General features: G+C 40.8%; 1 protein-coding gene across 9 annotated transcripts in view; it reads right to left on the reverse strand.

Moving 5' to 3' along the window:
- The window catches only part of HPS3 (HPS3 biogenesis of lysosomal organelles complex 2 subunit 1), a 39,027-nt gene extending 17,724 nt beyond the window's left edge, over window positions 1-21,303 (reverse strand). For 2 of the 9 annotated variants that reach the window (XR_009351089.1, XR_009351088.1), the window contains exons 1-7: window positions 20,863-21,303; window positions 12,980-13,471; window positions 12,021-12,192; window positions 11,830-11,915; window positions 9,491-9,683; window positions 4,002-4,083; window positions 1,263-1,417 (exon numbers count right to left, since the gene is read on the reverse strand). Coding sequence is in view for 5 of the 9 variants with exons in the window: in XM_059163818.1 (XP_059019801.1) it covers window positions 1,263-1,417; window positions 4,002-4,083; window positions 9,491-9,683; window positions 11,830-11,915; window positions 12,021-12,192; window positions 12,980-13,471; window positions 20,863-21,079 (1,397 nt within the window). In the remaining 4 variants the exon portion in view is untranslated. The remainder of the gene's footprint in view (window positions 1-1,262; window positions 1,418-4,001; window positions 4,084-9,490; window positions 9,684-11,829; window positions 11,916-12,020; window positions 12,193-12,979; window positions 13,472-20,862) is intronic. The other 7 variants (XM_059163818.1, XM_059163816.1, XR_009351086.1 and 4 more) reach the window with 6 other exon arrangements.
- Window positions 21,304-24,201: the final 2,898 nt, after the last annotated feature.

Here is a 24,201-nt window from a genome sequence, read left to right on the forward strand (position 1 = left end):
AGGAATCATCTAACACCAAGCCTATTTTATAATAAAGTGTTGAATATCTTACGTAATTTACTGAATACTGTACAGAGTGAAAAACAGAATGGTTTTCTGGGTACAGGATGGATGTGAGTGTATTGGTTGTACACCCTCATGATCATGTGGCTGCTGGGAGCTGCCTCTGCCACTCTGTAGCATCACCAAATACCATACCACAGGTTGCTAGTCAGGGAAAGAGCCACATTCAAAATCTGAAGTACAGTTTCCAGTGAATAGGTATTGTCTTCAACCCCATTGTGAAGTTGAAAACTTGGAAGTCAAACTATCTAAGTAGAGAACTATCTGTACATTACCTGCTTCTCTTCCCCCGGAATGGATTTCTTTCCTGATTAAATTATTCATAGGGGGCGCCTGGGTGGCTCAGTGGGTAAAGCCTCTGTCTTTGGCTCAGGTCATGATCTTAGGATCTTGAGATCAAGCCCTGCATCGGGCTCTCTGCTCAGCAGGGAACCTGCTTCCTCTTCTCTCTCTGCCTGCCTCTCTGCCTACTTGTGATCGCTGTCTAATAAATAAATAAATAAATCTTTTAAAAATAAATAAATAATTCATAGGAGAACACACAAAGTATCAACCTCATCCTCATTGTCATCTAATTCCTACCACTAAGTTCACAGAACAGGAAATGTTGTACAGACGCAGAACTAGTCTAGAACTAAGCGTTTAATTCCAAACAACGTAAAAGCAGAAAATCTAAGAGTCAACCAGAGATTAGTGTTATCAAATGCAACTTTAAGGTCGATCAGCACATATCTATATACCATGAATGTGCTTTAAGGTAAGAAATGCAGTACTAATTTCTTTTGAATTGAAATACCAGGAAATAATACCTGGATAAAAATGTAACTACTGGAAGGTCAAAGAAGAAAAGAAAAAAAGTAGTAAAGAGCCTTGTAGTCTGGATTAGCTTTAGAGGCTCTGTCTTTCCTATTAATTACACCAAAGAGCATGTCCTTTAGCTTATCTCAAATACCACAGATTATTACTGAAACTATTTTATAATTCATTATCTTCTAAAATTCCAAGGTTAATATAAAGGATAGTATGGAGATCACTAGGACCTTCTTTTCCTTCTCTGGAAAAAAAAAACATAGACAAACCATCTAATCATTCAAAGTTCTGATTTTTAAAAAGATAAACTAGGACACACACAGAATATACCAGTAACAATGCATTCCAGAAACGTTGGCAGGAATGGACAGAAGTGTGGGGATGCTTACAGAAGCCTCTTAGGTGATTCTCTTCTTTCTGGAACAGCCTCAGGGTCTGCCTTGGTCAAAAGTATGAGGTGGTTTTTAAAGTGACAGATGGCTTTCAAGCCTATGAAAAGCTGTATTCTTAAAGCACAGACATCCATACTGACAGGTGGGCAAGCCTAGTGAAGGAAACATCACAGATTTAACCAAGAAATAAAGGTACAGGAACTTTAACCTTCAAAAGTCAGTCTGTTTATTTGTCCTGCTCCCCTGCCCACCCCCTCCAAAATAAAAAATCTGAATTCCTATTCTTATCAGAGGAGGAAGTTGTTCTGTCCAAAGTTATGTAACCAACTACCTATTTCATGTGTGCCTGCCGAAGAGCTACTCAGTATTTGCTGACTGAGTGAGTGCGGGCAGCGGGTGCTCTTGAGCTCTCGAGGCTGTGGGAACTCCTGTGTGGCTGACAGAGCAGCTCTCGGAGCACAGCTGTGGGCTCATAACCTGCTGGAGAGATCCCCACTGACAGTGGGCTGGTTCAGGGACATGACACAATGTGGTTGCTAGGAAAATAGACACTATCAAAGGTCATTCTACTGCACAAAGAGAAATCAATGGTTTCTAAGTGGATGGGTGAATAGAAGATAAATGCTTGCTCTGATGGCCTCTCACTGCTAGCTCCTTAGGTGGGCACATTGCCTGGAATGGATGACCGGCTGAGTGTGTCAGGTAAACAGAAGGAAATACTGGACCAGGAACAGGCTCCTGTCCCCGTAAGGGAGCACTATTCAAGTAGAATGGGTAAGATAATAGAAGCACTCTTTCTGGGAGCTCACAAAATGATGCTGCCAGGCCTGTGCCCTCTCGTCCATTAACACTATTTTGGTTCTGAGTCATCTTCATTGTCCTTTTGTATAACTGAGGAAACCCTTTCATCTATTTTTTTGTTCCTAAGAATAGATGAGATGGCCTTAACTAGTGCTGAGGAATCAGGCTCTCAGAGGAAAGAGAGGAAAAATGTACACTTTGGACATCCTGAGGTCGTGAAATCTTTCTCAGACACCACGGCTTGCAAAGTCTGAGTTGGCAAGAGGCTACACGTGCGCTGGTTCAGGTGGTATCTAGCATTTCAGAATGGTAGCGTTGCAGGAAAGGGGGAGCCATGAGGTGTGATCATCACTGTCCTTCCTTCTGCCACCTTCAAGAGGACAGGCCTCAAGGGCAGCTTCCCCCACCAGCAGGCTGCCCATCTCTCTTTTTCTCGCCCTTCCTCTCTTCCTTGTTCCCTCCCTCTGGTTTTAGGAGACACTGAGAAGACCTACAACACGATTTAATTTCAAATGCAGATTGAACCTACCTCAATCCATGATGTACCCCTCACTCCAGCATCACCACTTATGTTAGGCCTATGTCTTTCTTAGGTTTGAAAAATAGAAAACAAAAAAGCAAAGGTGTTGGGAGGAGGGAGGGACAAAGAATCTGTTCGCTTTCCATTTTCACTAGGGAAATAACCTTTATTTCTAAAATATACTCTTGAAGAGGCAATGTGTGTATCTTAAACACAGAAAGGCATGGGGAAGCTGTGAGTCGGGTTTCTCAAGAGGCTGAAGGTAAACAGTATGCCTGGTCAGCAACAGAAAGCTATACACAGCCCATTGCATGAAAGAGTTACAGAGAACTCAGATCACGTGAAATGCTATCACATGTCACAATTTGGGTGACCGTGATAGTGGAAGAGGACCTCAGACATATTAAACACTACAAAGCAACCTAACCATCAGTACTGACCACTTACTTTTCCAGGAAAAGGTGTTTCAGGTGCCAGATAGACATTAACTTATAAAGTATAGACCATAATGAGGCTCCTGGGTGGCTCAGTAGGTTAAGTGTCTGCCTTTGGCTCAGGTCATGATCCCAGGGTCTTGGGACTGAGCCCCGTTTCTCCCTCTCTCTCTCTCTCTCTCTCTGCCTCTGGCCCTGATCATGTGCTCGCTGTTACTCACTCTGTCTCTCAAATAAATAAATAAAATCTTTACAAAAAAAGTATAGGCCATCATAATTTGGAAGTTTCCTGCAGCATGTTGCTTTATAACAAATATCCATTCAAGTAGTTTATACCTGAGAAGTGGAATAGCATCTGATGCATATCACACAAAGGATCAGTATATTTCTGAGAACAGAAATTCAAGGTCAGAAAATACAGAATTTCATCATAAAACTGCCTATGGTTATTTTGTGGTCAAGAGCTCTTCAGAGAATAAGCATATTAGTTCTCACTCAAAATGAGGTTAATAATCTAGCACATCCATTAACTCTCAGTTTAAGACGATAGAAATATATCATAGGCATATCTGGTAACAGTAGAAATCAATTCTTTTCATGCGTTTGTGTCCTTGAACACACAGAGTTCTCTAGTGCTTTGTTAATAGCTATATACAACTGTCACCAGTATTCCCATTAAAAAAGAATAAAATTGTAGTATACCATAGTTGTAAAGTACTCTCTCTGAAATTACCCTGCACATATTCTTTACCAAATTTTAAAAACTTTGCCCTTCACCTAAATTCTTAGTGAAATGTTTTCAAAGTAATCTTAAAAAGTGTCACAAAATGCTTACTACTTTATGTCCAAAAGTTCTGCTTTGATAAACAAGACCTTCAGACCTCTAACAATCATCAGTTTAGACCCAAGAGCAAAGCTGTAAGCATTCCTGTACCCCTTTTTGATCATAAGACTTTACTGTCATCTAAAACCAGTTCTAACCTTCAGGGTGGTGTCCACGTATGGATCCTCCTCACGAGCTGCTGCCGCACTGCACCGCACTGTGAAACACTGTAGGTTGTTGCTAAGGAACAGGAGAGACACAACTGAGCAGAGTAGAGGCCAATAATCAACATGCCCATAGTTGGGAGGAGTTCACACAAGCAAACAGAGTAATGGTGGGTAGGGAAGACCCCCCAGCATTTGACGATTAGTCTGCTTTTTAACAAAGAGAGCACCTCCGAATCCCCATAAAGTGGTCCCCATAGTCCCTACCTCAGCCCTACTGAACCATGATCTCTAAGAGCTGAATCTAGACATGTATAATTCTACAAAGCTCTATGTGTGGCTCTGTTGTACATGCCTCATTAAGAACCATGCATGTGGGTCAATATCTCATTTTACAGACAAAACGATGTCCCAAGGAGCTTCCCAAAGCCCAAGATACAAAGAGGTGACTATCGAAGTCAAGATTAGAACACAAGTTCCTGACTACTATCTCTATCCCACTCATCTCAGGATGTATTTGAGCCTAGATCAGGCTGGATAACATACTTAGATTATGCAAACACATATCTGATGGTAGAACTGAAAATTATAGACTAGCTGAAGGAGTCTTGAGAATTATCCACTCCAGAAGCTTGTTTTAAAACTGAGGGCATGGAAGTCTTATGACTGGTCTAAGACATCTCTGGAGGATGGAGCCTAATTAGACCCCAGGTCTTCTTACTCCTCACACTCCTCTAGCTCTTTCTACAACCTCAGGCTGCTTCTGCACTGTAAAATGACCTAGAGACCGCACAGTCAGGGCACAATAGATGCCTGGTGACTAGTGGATAAATCAACACTCCAATATAGACATTAAAAACAGTTAACTGGGCACCTGGGTGGCTCAGTGGGTTAAAGCCTCTGCCCTCGGCTCAAGTCATGATCTCAGGGTCCTGGGATGGAGCCCCTCATCAGGCTCTCTGCTCTGCAGGGAGCCTGCTTCCTCCTCTCTCTCTCTCTGCCTACCTCTCTGCCTACTTGTGATCTCTGCCTGTCAAATAAATAAATAAAATCTCTTAAAAAATAATAAAAATAGTTAACTTAGAAATTGCTACAAAACCCATCTTATAGCAGGTTCACGGGAATAATTTTTCCCCCACAGGAATAATAAAAACAAATTAAAAAGTTGGAGAATTAAAAATGAACTATGTTGAAATAAAGCAAACCTAGCACTGATCTTATAATAGAAGAAATACTTCTTTTTTTTTTTTTAAGATTTTATTTATTTGACAGACAGAGATCACAAGTAGGCAGAGAGGCAGGCAGAGAGGGGGGAAGCAGGCTCCCTGCTGAGCAGAGAGCCCAATGAGGTGCTCCATCCTAGGACCCAGAGATCATGACCTGAGCCGAAGGTAGAGGCATAACCCACTGAGCCACCCAGGCACCCCTAGAAGAAATACTTCTTGGCACAGTCAGTTAAGAGTCTGCTTTCAGGGTGCCTAGGTGGCTTCCCAGGTTAAGCGTCTGCCTTCAGCTTAGTAATGATTCCAGGGCCTTGGGGTGGATGCCCCCCACCCCCACCCCAGCAGCAGGCTCCCCACTCAATAAGGAGTCTGCTTCTTCCTCTCCTTCTGCCCCTCCCCACAACTTGTGTGTGCACACCTGAGCTCTCGCTCTCAAATAAATAAATAAATAAATGAAATCTTTTTTAAAAAAATAGAAGAAATCCTTCTTTATAAGGAAGGCATTCTGATATTTCCACAGTTGGGAGACTTTGCACAATGTAGGTACGATGTATCACTCAGGGGGTTTTTTCTCTGCTTTGGGGGGTTTCCACTGCAGCCTCAGCTCATTGCCATCTCTGTCCATTCCACAACATTCTAGGACATGACCTCTAGAGTCATGATAATCGCTAGAACAATAGAACCACCACTTAGAAATCTAGAATAGAGAGTTAGCACCAGAAAGTAAAAATGAATAGAAGGGACTTTGAGATGGTGAGAAGCAAAAAAGCACCTATGCAAAGACAGGTAAGAGTAGCTATGACCATAAAGATAAATGAGTAGCAGATTCCAGAGGTTAAAAAACTGGTCCTCTGACTCACTTCCACCTACAGTAACCCAGCTGCTGGCTATTGCTAAAATACTAAGCAGCAGTACAAGAGAAGAATAAAGTGAACTGAAGTGTGCTGGCATGAAAAGATGCCCAAGATACGCTGCTAAGTGAAAAAGCAAGGTGCTGAATGGTGGATGTCATATGACCCACTTCTATAAAACCAATCATAGTAGTAAGTGCACTGTTTTTTAAAATAAGTTGGGTGAATATACACCCATTGTTCTTTTTAAAGATTTGATTTATTTGAGAGAGAGAGAGGGTGAGAGAGAGTACAAGCAGAGGGAGGGGCAGAAGGAAAGGGAGAAGCAGACTCTCTGCTGAGCAAGGAGCCCGATGTGGGGCTTGATCCCAGAATCCTGGGAGCATACCCTGAGCTGAAGGCAGAGGCTTAACCAACTGAGCCACCCAAGTGCCCTAAATATACGCCAATTGTTGACATGGTGAACTCGGAGGACTAGGATTATTAGTGGGGGAGGGGAGGGGGGACTTTCCTATTTAAGTATTTCTATAAGGATGACATTTTACATGATTTTATATTGTTCTTAGATTCTTCAAAAAAAAAATTTCCTTTTTTTTTTTTTTTTTTTTTTTTTTTTTAAAATACCAGCCTCTAAGGAACTTTTCAAGACAAACTTACAGGTCAGGATATTTCTAAAACATGTATTTACTGGGTAAAATAATATGCAAAAAGTTCAACAAATATAGGATTTTTAAAATAGGGGTGAGGATCTTTATTAAGAATCTGAATTTACATATAGCAACTGCTATTCTAATGTCTAGTGCTTCCATGGTCAAGTTAAGGGTGTCAGAATGTATTCTGGTGCTGATATTAAGAAAAGCTTCAATAATTTCTTACCTGGAGACAGGCAAAATACAGTCTCTTCAAATCACCATAACTGTGTTTTCAGGACTCTACATTCTAAACTAAATCATGACTTATATTTAAGAAAGAGGGGGGAATAAGTTTAGGGAATCAAATCACTAAATTCTCAGTGTCCTTTACATCTATGCAATCAGAGAAAAAATTAATAGACTTTTGCATCAATATTTTGGGAGAGAAATTAAAACTTTACTCTTTCTCCTTCTAGTTTTTCCTTGGTTTCTAAGATGCTGTATGTAGTTCCTTAGGTTCTTTTGCATTCTTGAAAATCCTTTTGTTCTTTCTCTCCTCTCCTAAACATGACCTTCACCAGAGTTTAGTTTTCCAACTACTTTTCTCTGCTATACACTCTTGGGGCCATGCTCTCTATTTGGACAGTCAGCTCTTTCTTGATGGTAATAAAGCATCTACGTTTCCCTTTCTTTTCTGATCTTCAGTTCTGTGTCCAAAAGCCTACATAACATTTCCTCTTGATACTCCCTAAGCGCCTCAAATTCATAAACCAAACTTCTCTTTCGCCCCACACTTTGCCAGCCTCTACTTTCATAAAAGCAGCCTCAACACTCAGGCGGGGTTTCCTCATGCCTCCGCCATTCCCACCATCCCGACAGACAAGAAGTCTGACTTTCTCTTGCCGAAGCCTCTTCCAACCATTCTTCCTCATCCTCTCACTGCTGTAGGCCCTGGTTATCCTTCCCTGAACCATTTCAATACCTGATTTACCTGTGTTTAATCCATCCTGCATAAAAGCTACAACTAATTTTCCTAAATGAATGCTCTTATCATATCACTGTTATCAAAAACTTAAAGTCCTTAAAATTCAAAGCCTTGAGCTCTCTCCCAAGCATCATTTGTACCACTTCTCTGCATTTCAGCTTCTTCATAGTTAAAGAACATCACTATATACAACACAGAAACTGAGACTAGCTACTTCCACAGTGTTCACTTAGGAAACACATAATAAATAGCATTTCTCCCTACACCAAACAGGAGGAGAGGGCAGCAACTACATGATGAGTGAGTGGCGAATCTTCAGGGGAATATTATGATGTCTGAGTATACTCTAGCACCTGCTGTAGTTACTGATACTACCACTCAGGTGGAAAAATTTAAAAATCACTGCCCTCTGAAATTAGTTATTAGATGCTCCTACAATACTAGACATAGCCTTTGTTTATAGTCTTCACTCTATCTATAATGCCCTTCTCTTCTAATCTACATCTCTAGATTCTAACTAGCTTTTCTCACTCCAAGCACAAAAAACTTCCCTGTATGACTCAGACAGAAGTAATTTCTCTCCTCAAAGTGCCTACATCACTTTCACGAAGTCTAAAGATATTTGTCACAAATCCCCTAGTGTCTGTGCCCCCTGTCTGCATCTCTGGCCTTATTTCACGTTGTTGCTTTAGAAAGCAGATGGTGTACCTTATTCAAAGTGCTTGGCCAGAGGGCCCAATGCAGTGTCTTGCACATAACCAAAGCTCAAAAAACAGGAAACAGAACCAGAAGCATTGGTTAGGGCTGAGATAAAAGGAAGTGAGATTAAAATCCTACTCAGGAACCCAAGTTACATGCCAGCATATTAGGGTAAGGCAACTCAAAAGGCATCTGCCTCCAATTAGCCACATGACCTTGCCAATCCCAACCTCTGGTTTATTTCCCCATTTGTACTAATCAGAGGGTAGTCTTTCTGGCTCCTTCACAGTTCTAAACCATTATGAAAAAACTCAACTCACACAGAAATGATAGGGCAGCCGAGAAAATAATTTAAAAATCTAAAAAGAAATCCAGAGATGTCCTGACTGGCTCCACTGACTTTTCATTAAAATTCCCTATAAAAGTTTTCCTCACAAAGACCCCTATCCAATCTAAGAAAATAAAACAAAGGCAAAACCAGAATCTAAATCTTTGACATTGAAAAGATAGGTATGGGGGCACCTGGGTGGCTCAGTGGGTTGAGCCTCTGCCTTTGGCTTAGGTCATGATCTCAGAGTCCTGGGATCTAGCCCTATATCAGGCTCTCTGCTCACCGGAGAGCCTGACTGCCCCCCTCTCTCTGCCTGCCTCTCTGCCTACTTGTGATCTCTCTCTCTGTGTCAAATAAATAAAAATCTTTAAAAAAAAAAAAAAAGAAAGAAAATAAAAGGTAGGTATGGGCCATCAAAAGACAAATATACCCCGTTAATTTATAACACTATATATCAGTTCATACAATTCTAATTTATTTTGTTAAAGATTTTATTTATTCATTTGTCATAGAGTGAGTGAGAGCATAAGCTGGGGGGGAGAGGCAGAGGGAGAGGGAGAAGCAGGCTCCCCGCTGAGCAGGGAGCCCAAAGGGGGATTCTATCCCAGGGCCCTGGGATCATGACCTGAGCCAAAGGTAGAGGCTTAAACGATTGATCCACCCAGGCACCCCCATACATTCTTAAATTCTCTGATTTAAGAAGCAACCCAAGAATATGCAGAATAAGTGACTCCAGGTCCAGCAAGTAACACTATAACATACCTTGCGATGACATGCAAAAATTGTGGTGTAAGCACTGCCTGCTGAGACTTCTCAGGATACTGGTAAACTGACATTAATTCAACAGATTTGACAACCATGTAGAGATAGCCCACGTGAGGTAATGAGAAGAAACAGAAGAGACTCAGCAACTCTTTTTCCTGAGACAAATTTTTTCTATCAGAAGTAAGGGAACCTGCATGAAAAAAATGGGGGGGGGGAACCCATGAAATCAGTAAATAAAGGAAATCGATATCTTAACTTTTCTAAGGAAAAGAGTCTATCAGGGGATAACCAAAGAGTTGTTTAGGGAAAACTGCTCTTTATAGAAGAATGCCGGTAGGAAATGAAAAGGGAGTGATATAATTAAAATATCACCTTTTGCAACCCCTAATAAATTAACAGATTTAGGTAATAATCATCACAAGAAGAGTCACCAAAAGAGTCAGTACCTTCCAACAGAAGTCAGCACTACTTGTGCTACCAAATCATCATCTTCATAATCATCTCCACCATCGGCATCTAATCAAGACTTAGTCTAGACCAGCATTGTTGACAGAAATATAACATGAGCCACATATGTAATTTCAAGTTTTTTAGTAATCACATTTTGAAAAGTAAAGAGAAACAGGCAAAATTTTCATAGTATATTGTATTCACCCAATATATCCCTATTACCATTTCAACAAGCAGTCAATAAAAAAATTAATGAGATCTCTTATATATATATATATATATCTGTACTAACTCTTCAAAATATGGGGCACCTGGGTGGCTCAGTGAAAGCCTCTGTCTTCAGCTCAGGTCATGATCCCAGGGTCCTGGGATCGAGCCCTGCATCAGGCTCTCTGCTCAGCAGGGAGCATGTTTCCCCCTCTCTCTCTGCCTGCCTCTCTGCCTCCTTGTGATCTCTGTCTGTCAAATGAATAAATAAATTCTATAAAAAAATTTTTTAAATGGTGGGAATTTTACCCTTAACAATGTATTTCAATTTAGATTAGTCACACTTCAAGTGCTGAACAAGAGCTGGTAGGTAATGGCTACCAAAGTGAACAGTATGGCTTTAGATCAAACTACCAAGTCACAGGGAAATATAGGAGATACAGGAACATGTTAAATGACACTGTGGGGACTCAATTAGCAAAATTCAGATTATGGGAAATTCTACGGTATTAGTCCAGCACATTGCTACTGCAAAGAGAGAGAAAGGAAGAAGCCATTAGTAGTTGACCCCCTAACCTGGCTCTGGGCCCTCTCTGGTCTCCAACTTTGCCTCACGACCCTCTCTGCCTAGCTCTACCTCTCAGTCTTGCTTCTCTCAGTTCCTCAAACATAAGATTCTCTCTCTACCAAATCACCTTTGTTGCTTCCTCTGCACCCAACCATATTTCCAAATCAGCACTGATTCACTCTTCAGATCCTCTTTCCTAGGAAGCCTTTCTTGACCCCTAAATGAGGTTAGTATCTTTGCTATAGGCTCTCAAGGTAGGGTTCTTTTCCCACAGAGCACTCATTTCAGTATGTAATTATATACTCGTTGATAATAATCAAATAATTATTTGATTAATGTCTGCTTCCCCCACGCCAAGACAATAAGCTCCACGAGTGCAAGTACTTTGCCTACTTTCCTCATTATTGGTTCCCTAGCATTCAGCACAACACCCAAAATACTAGGTAATAAATGTCTACAAAAAGAAATAAAAAAATAAGGGAGGTTTATCTTTATCTAAAGATGTTAGGCAGGCCAGGACTAAGTACAGAACCTAATGGCAAATTCTCAGTCTTGGCTGCCCACTGGTTCCAGGGGAACATTTAAAAAACTAATGATGCCCAGGCACTGTAGTTGATTAATTAAGTCAGAATCTCCAATATGTAAAACCTGGGCATCAGTATTTCTTAAAGCATCCAAGTAAGCCCAATGTGCAACAAGGTTGAAAACCACTGCTCTGAATGAACTTCCCATTCAGTCAACATTTTCCCACCTTGCTCGCAAGACCATCAAACAAAGCTTTGTCACATACCCAGCTAAAAACCCCCAGCTAGGACAAGGCTCCAATTTCCCTTTTCGGGCCAAGTAACCATTTCAAAAAAGAGAAATGTGTTTTGCCTGTCATGTCCTCTCCATGGCTTCTCCTAAGTAGACACAACTTCCCTTTCTAGTGCTCACAGGAGCAATATTTAGCATTATTTGCTAAAGAACTTGGCATTATTCACCACAGAACCTGTCCAAGGGCAAAGGGAGACTCAGCAGAAGAACCTAATGTATTCGCCATTATCAGTCTCCCTTCCCAGGCCAGAGCCTTTTCAACTCACTGCACTGTAGAAATGCGATCCTTACTTACCTGTTTGGTAAATGGGTAGCAGCTGAAGTGAATGTAACTTGATGTCATCAGAAAAGACATAGGAGGAAATATCAGGAGCAAAACGTCTGCGAGTTTAAAAAGAGAAAGAAAGAGGAAGAGATCTAATTTCCATGTACTTCTATGCAGGTAAATAGATCTTAAAGGCTAGTGAGTGAAAAGCGTTGTAATACTTATAGAGCAGATGCTGAACATGGTAATAGTTTGTTTTTTCATCAGCTAATCCAGTGGACTCCAGTGTAACAGATATTCCAGATTGGCTACTTTTTTCCCCGAGAAGTTCCATGGGCTTTTGACAGATAACAAAGTCATCTGACTCAAGCTGCAAAGTTTCATTGTTGACATCTTAAAATATAAAATTTGAGAAAAGAATTTAATAACTCCAAGTACTACTTGAATGAAAATTAAATTTCACAATACCCCAGACCAATTAAATAAACATATGGTAATTTTATTTATTCACACACAGACATCTCATATATTTGCAAGGCACTATGGTTTTGAAAAGCCTTGGCCCATCCTCATTTTTTCCTCACAACTAATAAAGTACAACAGGATATTACCATCCCAATTTTTTACATGAGGAAGTTGAAACTCAGAGAGATTGGGGCACCTGGGTGACTCAGTGGGTTAAAGCCTCTGTCTTCGGCTCAGGTCATGATCCCAGGGTCCTGGGATTGAGCCCCGCATGGGGCTCTCTGCTCAATGGGGAGCCTGCTTCCCCTCTCTCTCTGCCTGCCTCTCTGCCTGCTTGTGATCTCTCCATCTCTGTCTAATAAATAAATGAAATCTTAAAAAATAAAAAAAAGAAACTCAGAGAGATGGTATTCCTAACCCAAGACCATTCAACTTCTGAGAACTGGGGCTAGAAACTCGTCCTAGCTCTTCCATTATTTCTATTGACGAGTATATGCTGAAACACACTGACATGCTACAGAGTACATAAACCCAAATCCCATGTATCAGGAATAACTGAATCTACAAATAATGTGGCTTGGTGATATATACACATAAGTGTACATATACGCACATACTATACACACACACACACACAATCACCCCTCAGAGATTGCCAGAAGTAAGGATTTTCTCTACATCTAAGATAAGAAAGCAACCTAAATTCATTATTTACCTTCTGTCTGTTTCATTGAATTGTTGGTCTTATGTGGCTGGTGGTTAACACTCTCTCCATTTTTAGGGTCTGACTCCAGTTTTAGTATTAAGACTTCTAAGTCTGACATGAGAGCAACATAACCAACACAAAAAGAAATTTCAACAGGAATGATATTATCTATGTGTATAATTAAAGAACGTTCAAAGTCCAATATTGAGAATTCTTCATTAATGATCTGATACTTCAAACTAAATAAGACTAACTTATTGGAGCAACCAACAAGAAGGTCTCCTTTCACTGGACAACAGGAGATGCACAAGGGGGCCTCAGAAAGCGGCATTTCAACGATAGACATCTGGTCTTTGTAGGTTTCACTGAAAGGTGCCTCCACATTGTGTCCAACCATTCGGATACACACGCGACAGTTTTCAGTCCTTTTACTTCTCCAGTTCACATAGGCACGTAGAAAAGTAGCTTTGTTTTTCTCCTCAATTGTTGCCAAATAGTCTCCTGAGAATGAAATAGAGTATACTAAGAATTTTTCATTAGAAATAACCACTTACTGTGTGCCATGAAAAGGAACTATTAGTGAATCCTAATGTGACTGGCTGAATTGAAGACTGACGAGAACAAAACCCTAATTAATAGGATCTTAGGTATATTTTTAACTGACATTAGGCATTTAGGCTCCAAAATAAATCTCTCCCCATCATATCTTAAGATAATCTATTAATTATTCATGCAGCTTACACAGAAATTGTACATATTCCTTATATTAGCCCTGAGTGTTTCCTGCAGCTCTGAAACCCCTCTTCCCACAAGTCGCACCTTCATGTCAACTCTGAGAAGTAGCCTAAAGCTATACAAAGTAAATGAAACTTAAATCCAAGTTAATTTTACCTTACTTGTTGATTTTATTATATTGTTTAAATTATAATTTTATGGTTACTCTCTGTTGTGAGAAATCAAAAGCTGTGAAGAGATGCCAGATGAAAAGCATAATCTTTTTCCTGCAGTCCGATTCGTGAGGAGCCAGCGTTAACAACACAGAGCTCGTTATGGGCCCTTATACCTTTCTCTCATATAAACATGGACTGTAGACTAGTGTTTTGTCTTTTTTTCCCCACCAAAATGGAATCACACTGAAAATATTTAACAATTTACAACTTCAAAAAATTACTAATAAATCTTAACTCGCCAAGTCAATACATGGGTATCTAACATTGTTTTATTGAAAATTATCTGCATATCCTATGTATCCTATGTGCCATAATTTATTCAACAATTCCCCTATTAATATATATTCAGGTTTTTTTGCCACTATACTTCATGCTGTAATAATACTATACCTATGTATTTATCTTCTAGAGGTTTGTTTCAATGGCATAGAATCCCAAAAGTGAAAAATGTTGGGCCAAAAGGCAGGTATGTTTTAAATCTCAAGATATTGCCAGAATCTGGGGTGCCTGGGTGGTTCAGTCGTTGGGTGTCTGCCTTCATGCAGCTCAGGTCATGTTCCCAGGGTCCTGGGATGGAGCCCTGCATCAGGCTCCCTGCTCATTGGGAAGCCTGCTTCTCCCTCTCCCACTCCCCCTGCTTGTGTTCCCACTCTCACTCTCTCTGTGTCAAATAAATAAACAAAATCTTAAAAAAAAAAGATATTGCCAGATTCTATCACAATTACATAATAGGAACTCATGTTACCAGCAGAACTGTTTGAACATGCTCATTTCCCCATATCCTCACTAGCACTGACTCAGTGTGATGGGGAAACAACTATGATTATTATAATACATATTTTCCAGACCATTTCTAAAGCTGGCCATCTTTTCCCATGTTTATCAACTATGTATGAGTTCTCTTCTGCAAGTATCTACTTTATTAGGATGTTTGACTTGTTTTCTTATAAGAAATAGCAGCTCTCCGGGTAAAAGTGATATTAATCTTTGTTTGGTCATGAATAGCAAATTGTTTTTGGTAATCTATTCTCTGACATTTGATTTCGCTTATGGCATCTTTTACCATAGTAAAAGAGTCAGATATGCATATAGTCAGACATAATATCGTTTGCTCCTTGGCCTCTGGGTTTCCTAATTGGCTTAGACAGTATTCTATGCCCTCCAAATTATATAAATATACTCTTACATATTCTATTTTAGTGGCTTTTTTATTTAAATTCTTCATGTTTAGACTTTGACGGAAAGGTAAGAAGGTTTTTTTTCAAATGTAGAACACACTGTTTACCAACATTATTTGCTATAAATAAGCCCTTTTCCAATGAACTGAAACTGAAACACCAAGCTGTCAGCATAATGACTTCCCATATACTAATGCAGCAAGCAGGCAGTCAGTCCCTTTTCCACAAACACTCTCTGGGCTGGCCAGGTTCCCTCCTTGTCCGAAATGAGCCAGCTTTCCAGAAAGCCACCTTCTCTTGATGCTGGTCCCTTTGATACCACAGAAATGGAGTTGCTCCTGTTCATTCCCTGGATATCGTGGCAAAACACCTAACTGTACCCTACAGGCTCCATGAATTTGCTCACTCTGTTCCAGAGAAGCAGTTTGGATGGAGTCAGGTCAAAAGATCCCTTGCTGCCTTCTATCTTCCTAAAATTTCCTCAGTAAATAATTTTTTTAAAATTTTTATTGTGATAAAATATACATAATGTAAAATTTTACCATTTTCACCATTTTTGAGAATACAGTTCAATAGTCTGAAGTATATTCTTATTGCTGTTCCTGAATCACCATCATCCCTCTCTAGAACTTTTTCATCTTCCTCAAAGCACTGTATCCCTTAAACAAGAACTCCTCAACTCCCCCACCCCCAGGCTCTGGCAATGACCATTCCAGGTTCTGTCTCTATGAATTCACCCACTCTAGATACCTCATATAAACTGAATCATACAATATTTCTTCTTTTCTGTCTGGCTTATTTCACTTAGCATAATGTCTTCCAGGCTCATCTGTGTTGTAACATGTCTCAGGATCTCCTTCCTTTTTAAGGCTCAATAATATTCGATTTTATGTATATACCACATTTTATTTATTCATGTTTAAGGACACTTTGGTTGTTTTCATGTCTTGGCTATTATTAATAATGCTGCAACGAACATGGGTACAGAGATGCTTATGCCACATTTTGTTTATCTTTTCTTCAGCTAAGGGACATTGGGGTGCTTCCACTTCTTGGCCCTCATTTAAAAAATTTGTACATGGGGAGTGCCTGGGTGGCTCAGTGGGTTAGGCCTCTGCCTTCGCTCAGGTCATGATCCCAGGGTCCTGGGAACAAGACCCGAGCTAGCGCATAGGGTGTTCTGCTCAGCAGGGAGCCTGCTTCCCTTCCTCCCTCTGCCTGTCTCTCTGCCTACTTGTGATCTCTGTCTGTCAAATGGATGAATAAAATCTTTTAAAAAAATGTAAATTAAAAAAAATTTGTACAAAGATGTACGAATATCTGCACAAGCCCTTGCTTTGTTTATAGACTTCCAAGAGTGAAACTGCTGGATCATATGGTAATTAATTTTTGAGGACCACCGTACTGTTTTCCACAGCAGCTCTATCATTTTACATTCCTGCAGTACGCAGGGTTTCCAATTTCTCCACCAATGTTTGCTATTTTCTTTCTTCTTGTAAATAATAGCCATCCTAATGGGTATGAAATGGTATCTCATTATGGGCTTGGTTTGCATTTCCCTGGTCATTAGTGATGTTAAGCATCTTTTCATGTGCTTGTTGGCCATTTGAAGAAATGTCTATTTGCCCCATTTTGAAGAGGCTTTTGTTGTTGTTGAGTTATACGAGTTCTTTATATATTCCGGATATTAATCTCTTATTGGATATATGCTTTGCAAGCATTTTCTCCCCTTCTGTGGATTGCCCATTCAATCTGTTGTTAATGTCTTAGTGTCTTTTATAGATGTATGAAGGTTTTTAATTTTGATGACATCCAATATACTTTATTCTTTTGTTGCCCATGCTTTGGTGCCATATTCAAATTAGTAAATGAATTTTTAAAACTAAGAATATTTGTTTGGTTAAGTAAAATATTTTTCATCCATTTATAAACATATACCTATTTCACTGATAAAGGCTATTTATCATTTAATATATATAATCTACAAACTGTAAATAGTGCCTTGTATGTTTTCAGATTAGTTTTATAACGATGCACTAGAATTTGCTAAAGTAAGTGTGTTTACCTGACAAGTATTATGGTCAGAGATTTAGAATTCTCTCTGTTAATCTTCACAACAAACCTTCAAGATATTATCTCATTCTCCATGTTATAGATCAGGAATCTGAGGCTCAGACAAGCTAGGTAACTTGCCTAAGGCAACACAGCCAACAAGATAGAGCTGGGACTTAAACCTGGATCTGGTTAGTTGGAAAGCTGATGCTCATTCCCCAATTATGCTATTTCTCAAAATGTTAAAAAGGAGATATAAGTCTAGAGGATTCCAGAGGTTATGGCTCTTTATGGAGGTTCTCTTTATGGAGGTTCTATTAACCTCTTCTGGAGGTTAATAGCTCTTTATGAAAGAAACTTTAAAAATTTCTTAATTTATTTAAACAAACAAACAAAAAAAAACAACAGTTCACCTATTTCTCCCACTGCTCCCATCTCACCTCTTGCAACCATTAGTTTTTGTTTTTAATTTTTTAGATTTTACATGTAAAAAAACCATATGGTATTTGTCTTCTTCTGACCGACTTATAAATTTTTTTTAAGCATTATATATATGGTCAGGGCTTTATTCTACTTACTTTCCAACAGCTTCTGTCTTCATTAAGTAAATTTAAAAATCATTCTCATATTTATTCTTAAACTGAGATTATTGATTTTTTAAAATAATAAACTTCCTTTTATACAGCAAGATCATAAACCTGGCTAACACTAATACCAGTTAAAGGAAAAGGTTGCTCCTATGACAAAACTAACATCAGAAGGTAGAAATAATATGCAACGCATTCAAAATATGTTTTATGGCTCTAGAAAAGTAAAGAAGACAGTAGGGTTTGGGGGGATGTAATAGACAGAGTCACTTAAGACTCTTGTGCTAGGGGCGCCTGGGTGGCTCAATGGGTTAAAGCCTCTGCCTTCAGCTCAGGTCATGGTCCCAGGGTCCTGGGATTGAGCCTGCTTCTTCCTCTCTCTCTGTCTGCCTCTCTGCCTACTTGTGATCTCTGCCTGTCAAATAAATAAATAAAATCTTTAAAAACAAAACAAAACAAAACAAAACAAAAAAAACAGCCATGTGGTCTTGTCCTCCTAGCCCAACCACCTTCAGAAACCCCATAAACAAATGTCCTGTACCAGAGCTCTCCACACTGCACTCAACCCTGGCCACCAGGTCTTTCTCCTTTGAGAGCAGTGAGTTCTCAGGTCTCCTTTTCCTTACTTCACACACAAAGCCTAAATGAATTTTCCATTACTGATGATAATGTTAGAGCCCTCTATCCTTCAAAATTTCTACCTACTTTCTTTCTCCCTAACGCCTCCAAATTTTATAAAGGAGAATAGCATCCTGCTAATTAGAGATTTTAAAAAATGAAAATATCGGGCGCCTGAGTGGCTCAGTCAGTTAAGCATCTGCCTTTGGGATGAGTCTGCTTCTCCCTCTGCCCCTCCTCCCACTTGTTCTCTCAGGCTCTCTCTCTCAAATAAATAAATAAATAAATAAATAAAATCTTAAAAGAAAAGAGAAAAGAAAAAAGAAAGGAGAGGAAAGGAAGTATTTTCTACTTGGGTAAGAGACTTGCAAAGCAGTTACAGTAAATATAAATGACTGATATAAGATTCATTCTGTTTCTGACAGGGGGAGATTTATTACAGAGAAAGACATTGGGCTCATAGAGCCAGAATCCCTATGTCTAAATTACTGTGGATGGGAGGAAAGAGACCAAAGAAAAAGCTAGCTGAGAAGTGGAAGACAAGTTATCTGGCTATCAGCATAGCTAGGAGTCAGCTATGTGTGGGTTAATAGAAGCTGTACCCAGGGGTTATACCCAGTCTTCAAGCTGAGGACTCAGAGTTACCCTTGAGCTGTCTGACTCATGCTAATGCCATAGCACATGACTCCTGAACTTTCTTGAGGACAGCCAACTTGATTATAAGAAGTCTTTGTTTTTAAGGCCTCATTAATAAGGTTACCATGCTACTTACTGCCTACAGGAACCAGTATGGCACTAGGTCAGTGGTTCTGAATCTTGGCTAAATATCAGACTCACCCCAATGCTGGGGCATACCCCAGGAAACCGACAGTTTCTCTGTGGTTGTGGTCCAGGCATTAGCATATTTTCAAGCTCCCCCAGGTGATTCCGAAGCACAGGTAGTGATATCAAGGATCCCAACAATCACTTCTACTGATGGGGAAGAAAACTAGAGGTTCACCTAATGTCTGCCACTTCCAAATCTAGAATAATTATCTGCTTGGAAGAATGGGGCAGATCATGTAAATATGTCTGTCTCTCTGTCTCTGCCTCTCTCTCTCTCTCCCTCTCTCACACACACACATACACATCACACCTTGAGACTGGTGAGTTTGCCATTCAGTAGAGCTCTTGAAGGCAAGAACTTCCATGTTTAAAAGGGGGGTGGGATGGGGAAAACCACCAATATTGACAAATGATTGAGAAGTATTTCTACTAAATTCCAAAATCAGAATCTTCTGCTAAAAGAGAACATACAGATCTAATGAGTGGTTCTCAAACATTATCTGTGAATCAATGCAGGCTTCTGTCGATGTCTTCACTAGTCAAAAAGAAAAAAAATAACAGCATAGTAAGTTGCTCATAAAGCAAAGATATCCGATATTTAGAACTAAATGCTTTTTTCTCTTTGGTTAGAGTAAATAGCAGGGCTTTTCACTTTTAAAAATATATATTTTTACTGGACAAAATGAATAGTCAGATACTAAGTATGATGATAGCCCCATAGTTTTTTATGGACCCACAAAATCCCAATGCCTGGAAATCTCTGATCTAGTAATTCCAATTTTTTTTTTTTTTTAACAGAGACTGAGATCCAAAAGTTTCTACAACTCACATCCAACCAGTAGCAGACACAGCAGGAATTAGAAGGAGATCTCCAATCCTCCAAGTTCATGCTCTCCACTTCATTAGTATGCCCCTGAACCATGGGCTTTTCTACCATAAACACTGCAGTTTATGCCTTTATATCCCTCTTGAGAAGGAGGAAACAAATTCTAAGGGCATTATTAAGCAGTTAAAAAAAAAGCCTATGGTAAATCCTTCTGTAATCTTAAGGACCTATTTTTAAATGTTGGATTTTTCTAAAACAGAGATATACCCACATAGTAGTTCCTTGGTACTGCTTCACATTTCGGTGGCAAATGGGTAGTGGAGGCTTTGGGTGGGAGAGAGGAGTTTATGACCGGAGTTCCACGTGCATAGATTTAAAAACCAGCATATAATATAGCTTTCAAAAACCGACAAGAAGTGGATACAAGTATAGATGTGAAAGAACTGGCCATAAGTTGGCATGATTGGTGAAGCTGGGAGTATCTGGGGTTCAGTATACCAATCTCCCTACTTTTGTAAGTGAGATTTTCTATACTTCTGAGTTTGGGTTTTTTTGTAGTTGTACTGTTTGTTTTTAAGTGTCTGGGTGAGTAGAACCTTTCGGGCGAGCGAGCGAGCGAGGTAAGAGCGAGCAGACAGCGTCCCCCGCCCCCTAGAAGCCAGCGCGCACCTGTGGTTGCCACGACAACCGCACGGCTCTGCTCGCCTTTAGTAATCAGTAGCCAGACCCCGCGAGACCCTCCAGCAAGTTCCGGGAAGTCTCTTCCCCACTCAGAGTACCGCGGGGGACGCTGAGTCCTCTAGGAAGGAGGCCCCAAGCGGGGACCCGGGCTCCCCCTGGCCTCGCTGCTACTCACCGGCCTCGCTGTAGGCCAGGCACAGCACCCTGCCGAGCGTGGAGAAGGCGCACCTCGGCTGGCACAGCTCCTGTCCGGTCACGGCGAATGCCTCCACCTTGCAGCCTGCCGCCACGAAGAGCGCGTCGCGTCCTCCGCCGCAGAACCGCTCGGGCTCCAATTTGCAGGGCACCACCTGCTGCGACCCGAACGGGTGCAGGTTGTAGAGCTGCACCATCCCGACCACCGGCTCCGGGGCCGCCCGGCGGTGCCCGCTCAGGTTGCACGCCCCGCAGGGCGCCGGAGACCCCGCTCGGGTCGCAGAGGCTGGACCACTTCCGCCAGCAGTTGCTCAGAGCCGAGTCACGTGAGCGTCACCCGGGCTGCCTGCGGCTCCCCTTCTTAAAGAGGCTGTTACGAGGCGAGGTTGGGGTCCGGGGAGCAGTCGCCTCCGCCCGGTGCGCCTGCGCCCCGAGGGCCTCTTGTCCCGGGGCCTTTGACCCAACCCTGTAGTGCCGGCCGCTGCTCGGCGCCCCGCGGTTGGCGGCGCAAAGAGCGCTGTGTCCTTTTTATTTTTTTTCGTCACTTCACATTACTGCACTGGGCTAGACGAGATGTGTAGGCCCTTGAATACGTCTCAACATTTGATTATCTGCTGTCTTGTACCATTTTGTACTCTCCCTCCCCCCCCGCCCCGCCCCACCCCGGCGCCATAGCCTCGGAGCTTCAGGAAGATAAGGGCTGTGAAAGGTGAAGTGCACTGCACAGGGCTCCACACCGGGCTAAACACTCTGAAGAGTTGTTCCAAAATCCTGGAAATTCTAGATGATTTCTTTGGAAAGAACAACACTTAGAATGTGCTTCGCAAAAAGAAAGGAAGGAAGGCAGGGGAGGAGAAAGGAAATGTATTTATTTATTTATTTACGGAAGAATGGTGGGTATCACCTAGTGAACTCCAGGCATTTGATAGTTTGAGCCTCAGAGGATGGAATGACTAGGGGTGAAATCCACTAACTCTCAGTCCAGTGCTCCTAAAACTAATCTATATCCTGTATCCATTCCTGATGTCTCAAGGTGGAGCTCATAGTTGCAATCCCAATTAAAAAAAACAAAACTAACCACCCCCGCCCCCGTACATTTAGATGAAGTGAGCCTTAGAGCTACTCTGTACAATTTTATCCAGAAAACAATATATGTAAGTTTGGCTTGTGGGATGTTCTCTTGCCTTCGGTGTCCCTTTACTTATGTAGGGACAAAACTAAAAAAGAGCAAAAAAATAAATTTTTTTAAGATTTTGTTTATTTATTTGACAGAGAGAGAGAGCACAAGCAGGGGGAACAGCAGAGGGTGAGGGAGAAGGGGACTGAACACAGACTGAGCAGGGAGCCTGAGGTGGGACTGGATCCCAGCACCCTGGGATCCTGGCTTGAGCAGAAGGCAGACACTTAACCACTGAGCCACTGAGGCATTCCTGAAGAGCAAATTTTCCTTTGGTCAGTTTCTAGTTCTCACCCTCATGAATTTTTTTCCTGGAAGAATTTACAAATTAAGTGCAATTTGTTTGAAGTTAAACCTCTATTGAAATTATACCTCCATTTCCTTTGCCATCTAGATGAATAAAGTACCTCTTAGTAGTCTCCTACTGTCCTTCACCTAATCCAACCAATAGGGACTTTTTGGGATACAGTCATTAACCAAACTAAGTGAGACTAAGAACTGGACAAGGAAGTCACAACCTAGGGTTGAAAACTCATAGATGGCTCCTATAGAAAACAGACTAATAGCTGCTTACAACTACTCATTCGGATACAACACTCATGAACACCCCTCTCCACAAATACAAGCCATGTGTGTCCTTTTTTTAGTTCCTCCCTCACAACTGAAAATTACAATTCCAGTACTAAATTAAAATTGCAAGACTAAACTTAAAATTTTATTGTAATTTCACCTACATTAAAAATGTTTTGGAGAAAGAAGTGATATTTGCTCACGGCCTGGAACCCCAATCTCTTCTAGAGATAGCCAACTCTGCCTTAAATAAACGTGGCTCATTTAAGATTCATAGGGAGTAGACATGCTAGCCAAGGGAAGGTGAGGGATGTGCTTGGTTTCCATATACGTCAGTAGCTAGGTAGCAGTATGCTAGGGTAGCTATGATAAAATAGCACGGACTGGATAGCTTAAACATAATTTTTTTTCCCCCACGTCTGGAGGTTGGAAGTCCAAGATCAAAGAGCCTGCAGTTCTGGTTTTTCCTAAGGCCTGTTTCCTGGGCTTGTGGATAGCCACTGTCATCATCCATCTGGGCTGTTAGAACAAAAGACCACAGACTAGGCAGCTTCTAAGCAGCAGAGTGTTATTTCTCGCAGTTGTGGAGTTGGGGAATTCTAAGATGAAGGTGCTAGTGTATAGTAGGGTTAGGGTCCTCTTTGAGGTTGTGGAGAGCTCTGTGGCATCTCTTATATAATAACACTAATCCCATTCATGAGGGCTCCAACCCTCATGACCTTATTACCTTTCAAAGGCCCTACCTTTTAATACCATCACGCTGGGTATTAAGATTCCATTATGTGCTCAGCAGCATTAGTTCTTAGGGAAATGCAAGTCAAAACTACCATGAGAGATCACTCTACATTTATTGTAGTAATGAAAATTTAGAGGACTTATCATAACAAATGTTGGTGAGAATATGGAACAACTGATGTGGCTGTCAAATGCTATAACAACTTTTGAAATAGTCTGGCAGTCTCTTAGAAAGTTAGACATATGCCAACCATACCATCCAACCTATTCTACATTTAGGTGTTTACCCAAGAGAACTGAGGCATATATCCTTAAAAGGACTTGTACACATATTCTCATGGCAGCTTTTTGTGTACCTGTCAAAACCCAAAAACAACCCAAATATCCATCAACGATGAATGGGTAAACAAATTTTGTTTTATCCATACAATGAAATACTACTCAGCAATGAAAAGGAATGAACTGTTGATACATACAACAACATGGCTAGATCTCAAAATAATTATGCTGAAGCAATGGCCACGGTCGCCATACTGTGGAAAGAACCAAGATGCCCTTCAACGGACAAATGGGTAAGGAAGATGTGGTCCATATACACTATGGAGTATTATGCCTCCATCAGAAAGGATGAATACCCAACTTTTGTAGCAACATGGACAGGACTGGAAGAGATTATGCTGAGTGAAATCAGTCAAGCAGAGAAAGTCAATTATCATATGGTTTCACTTATTTGTGGAGCATAACAAATAGCATGGAGGACATGGGGAGTTAGAGAGAAGGGAGTTGGGGGAAATTGGAAGGAGAGGTGAACCATGAGAGACTATGGACTCTAAAAAA

This window comes from Mustela lutreola, chromosome 2 (genome assembly GCF_030435805.1).
Source record: "Mustela lutreola isolate mMusLut2 chromosome 2, mMusLut2.pri, whole genome shotgun sequence".
In the NCBI taxonomy this organism is placed as follows: domain Eukaryota; kingdom Metazoa; phylum Chordata; class Mammalia; order Carnivora; family Mustelidae; genus Mustela; species Mustela lutreola.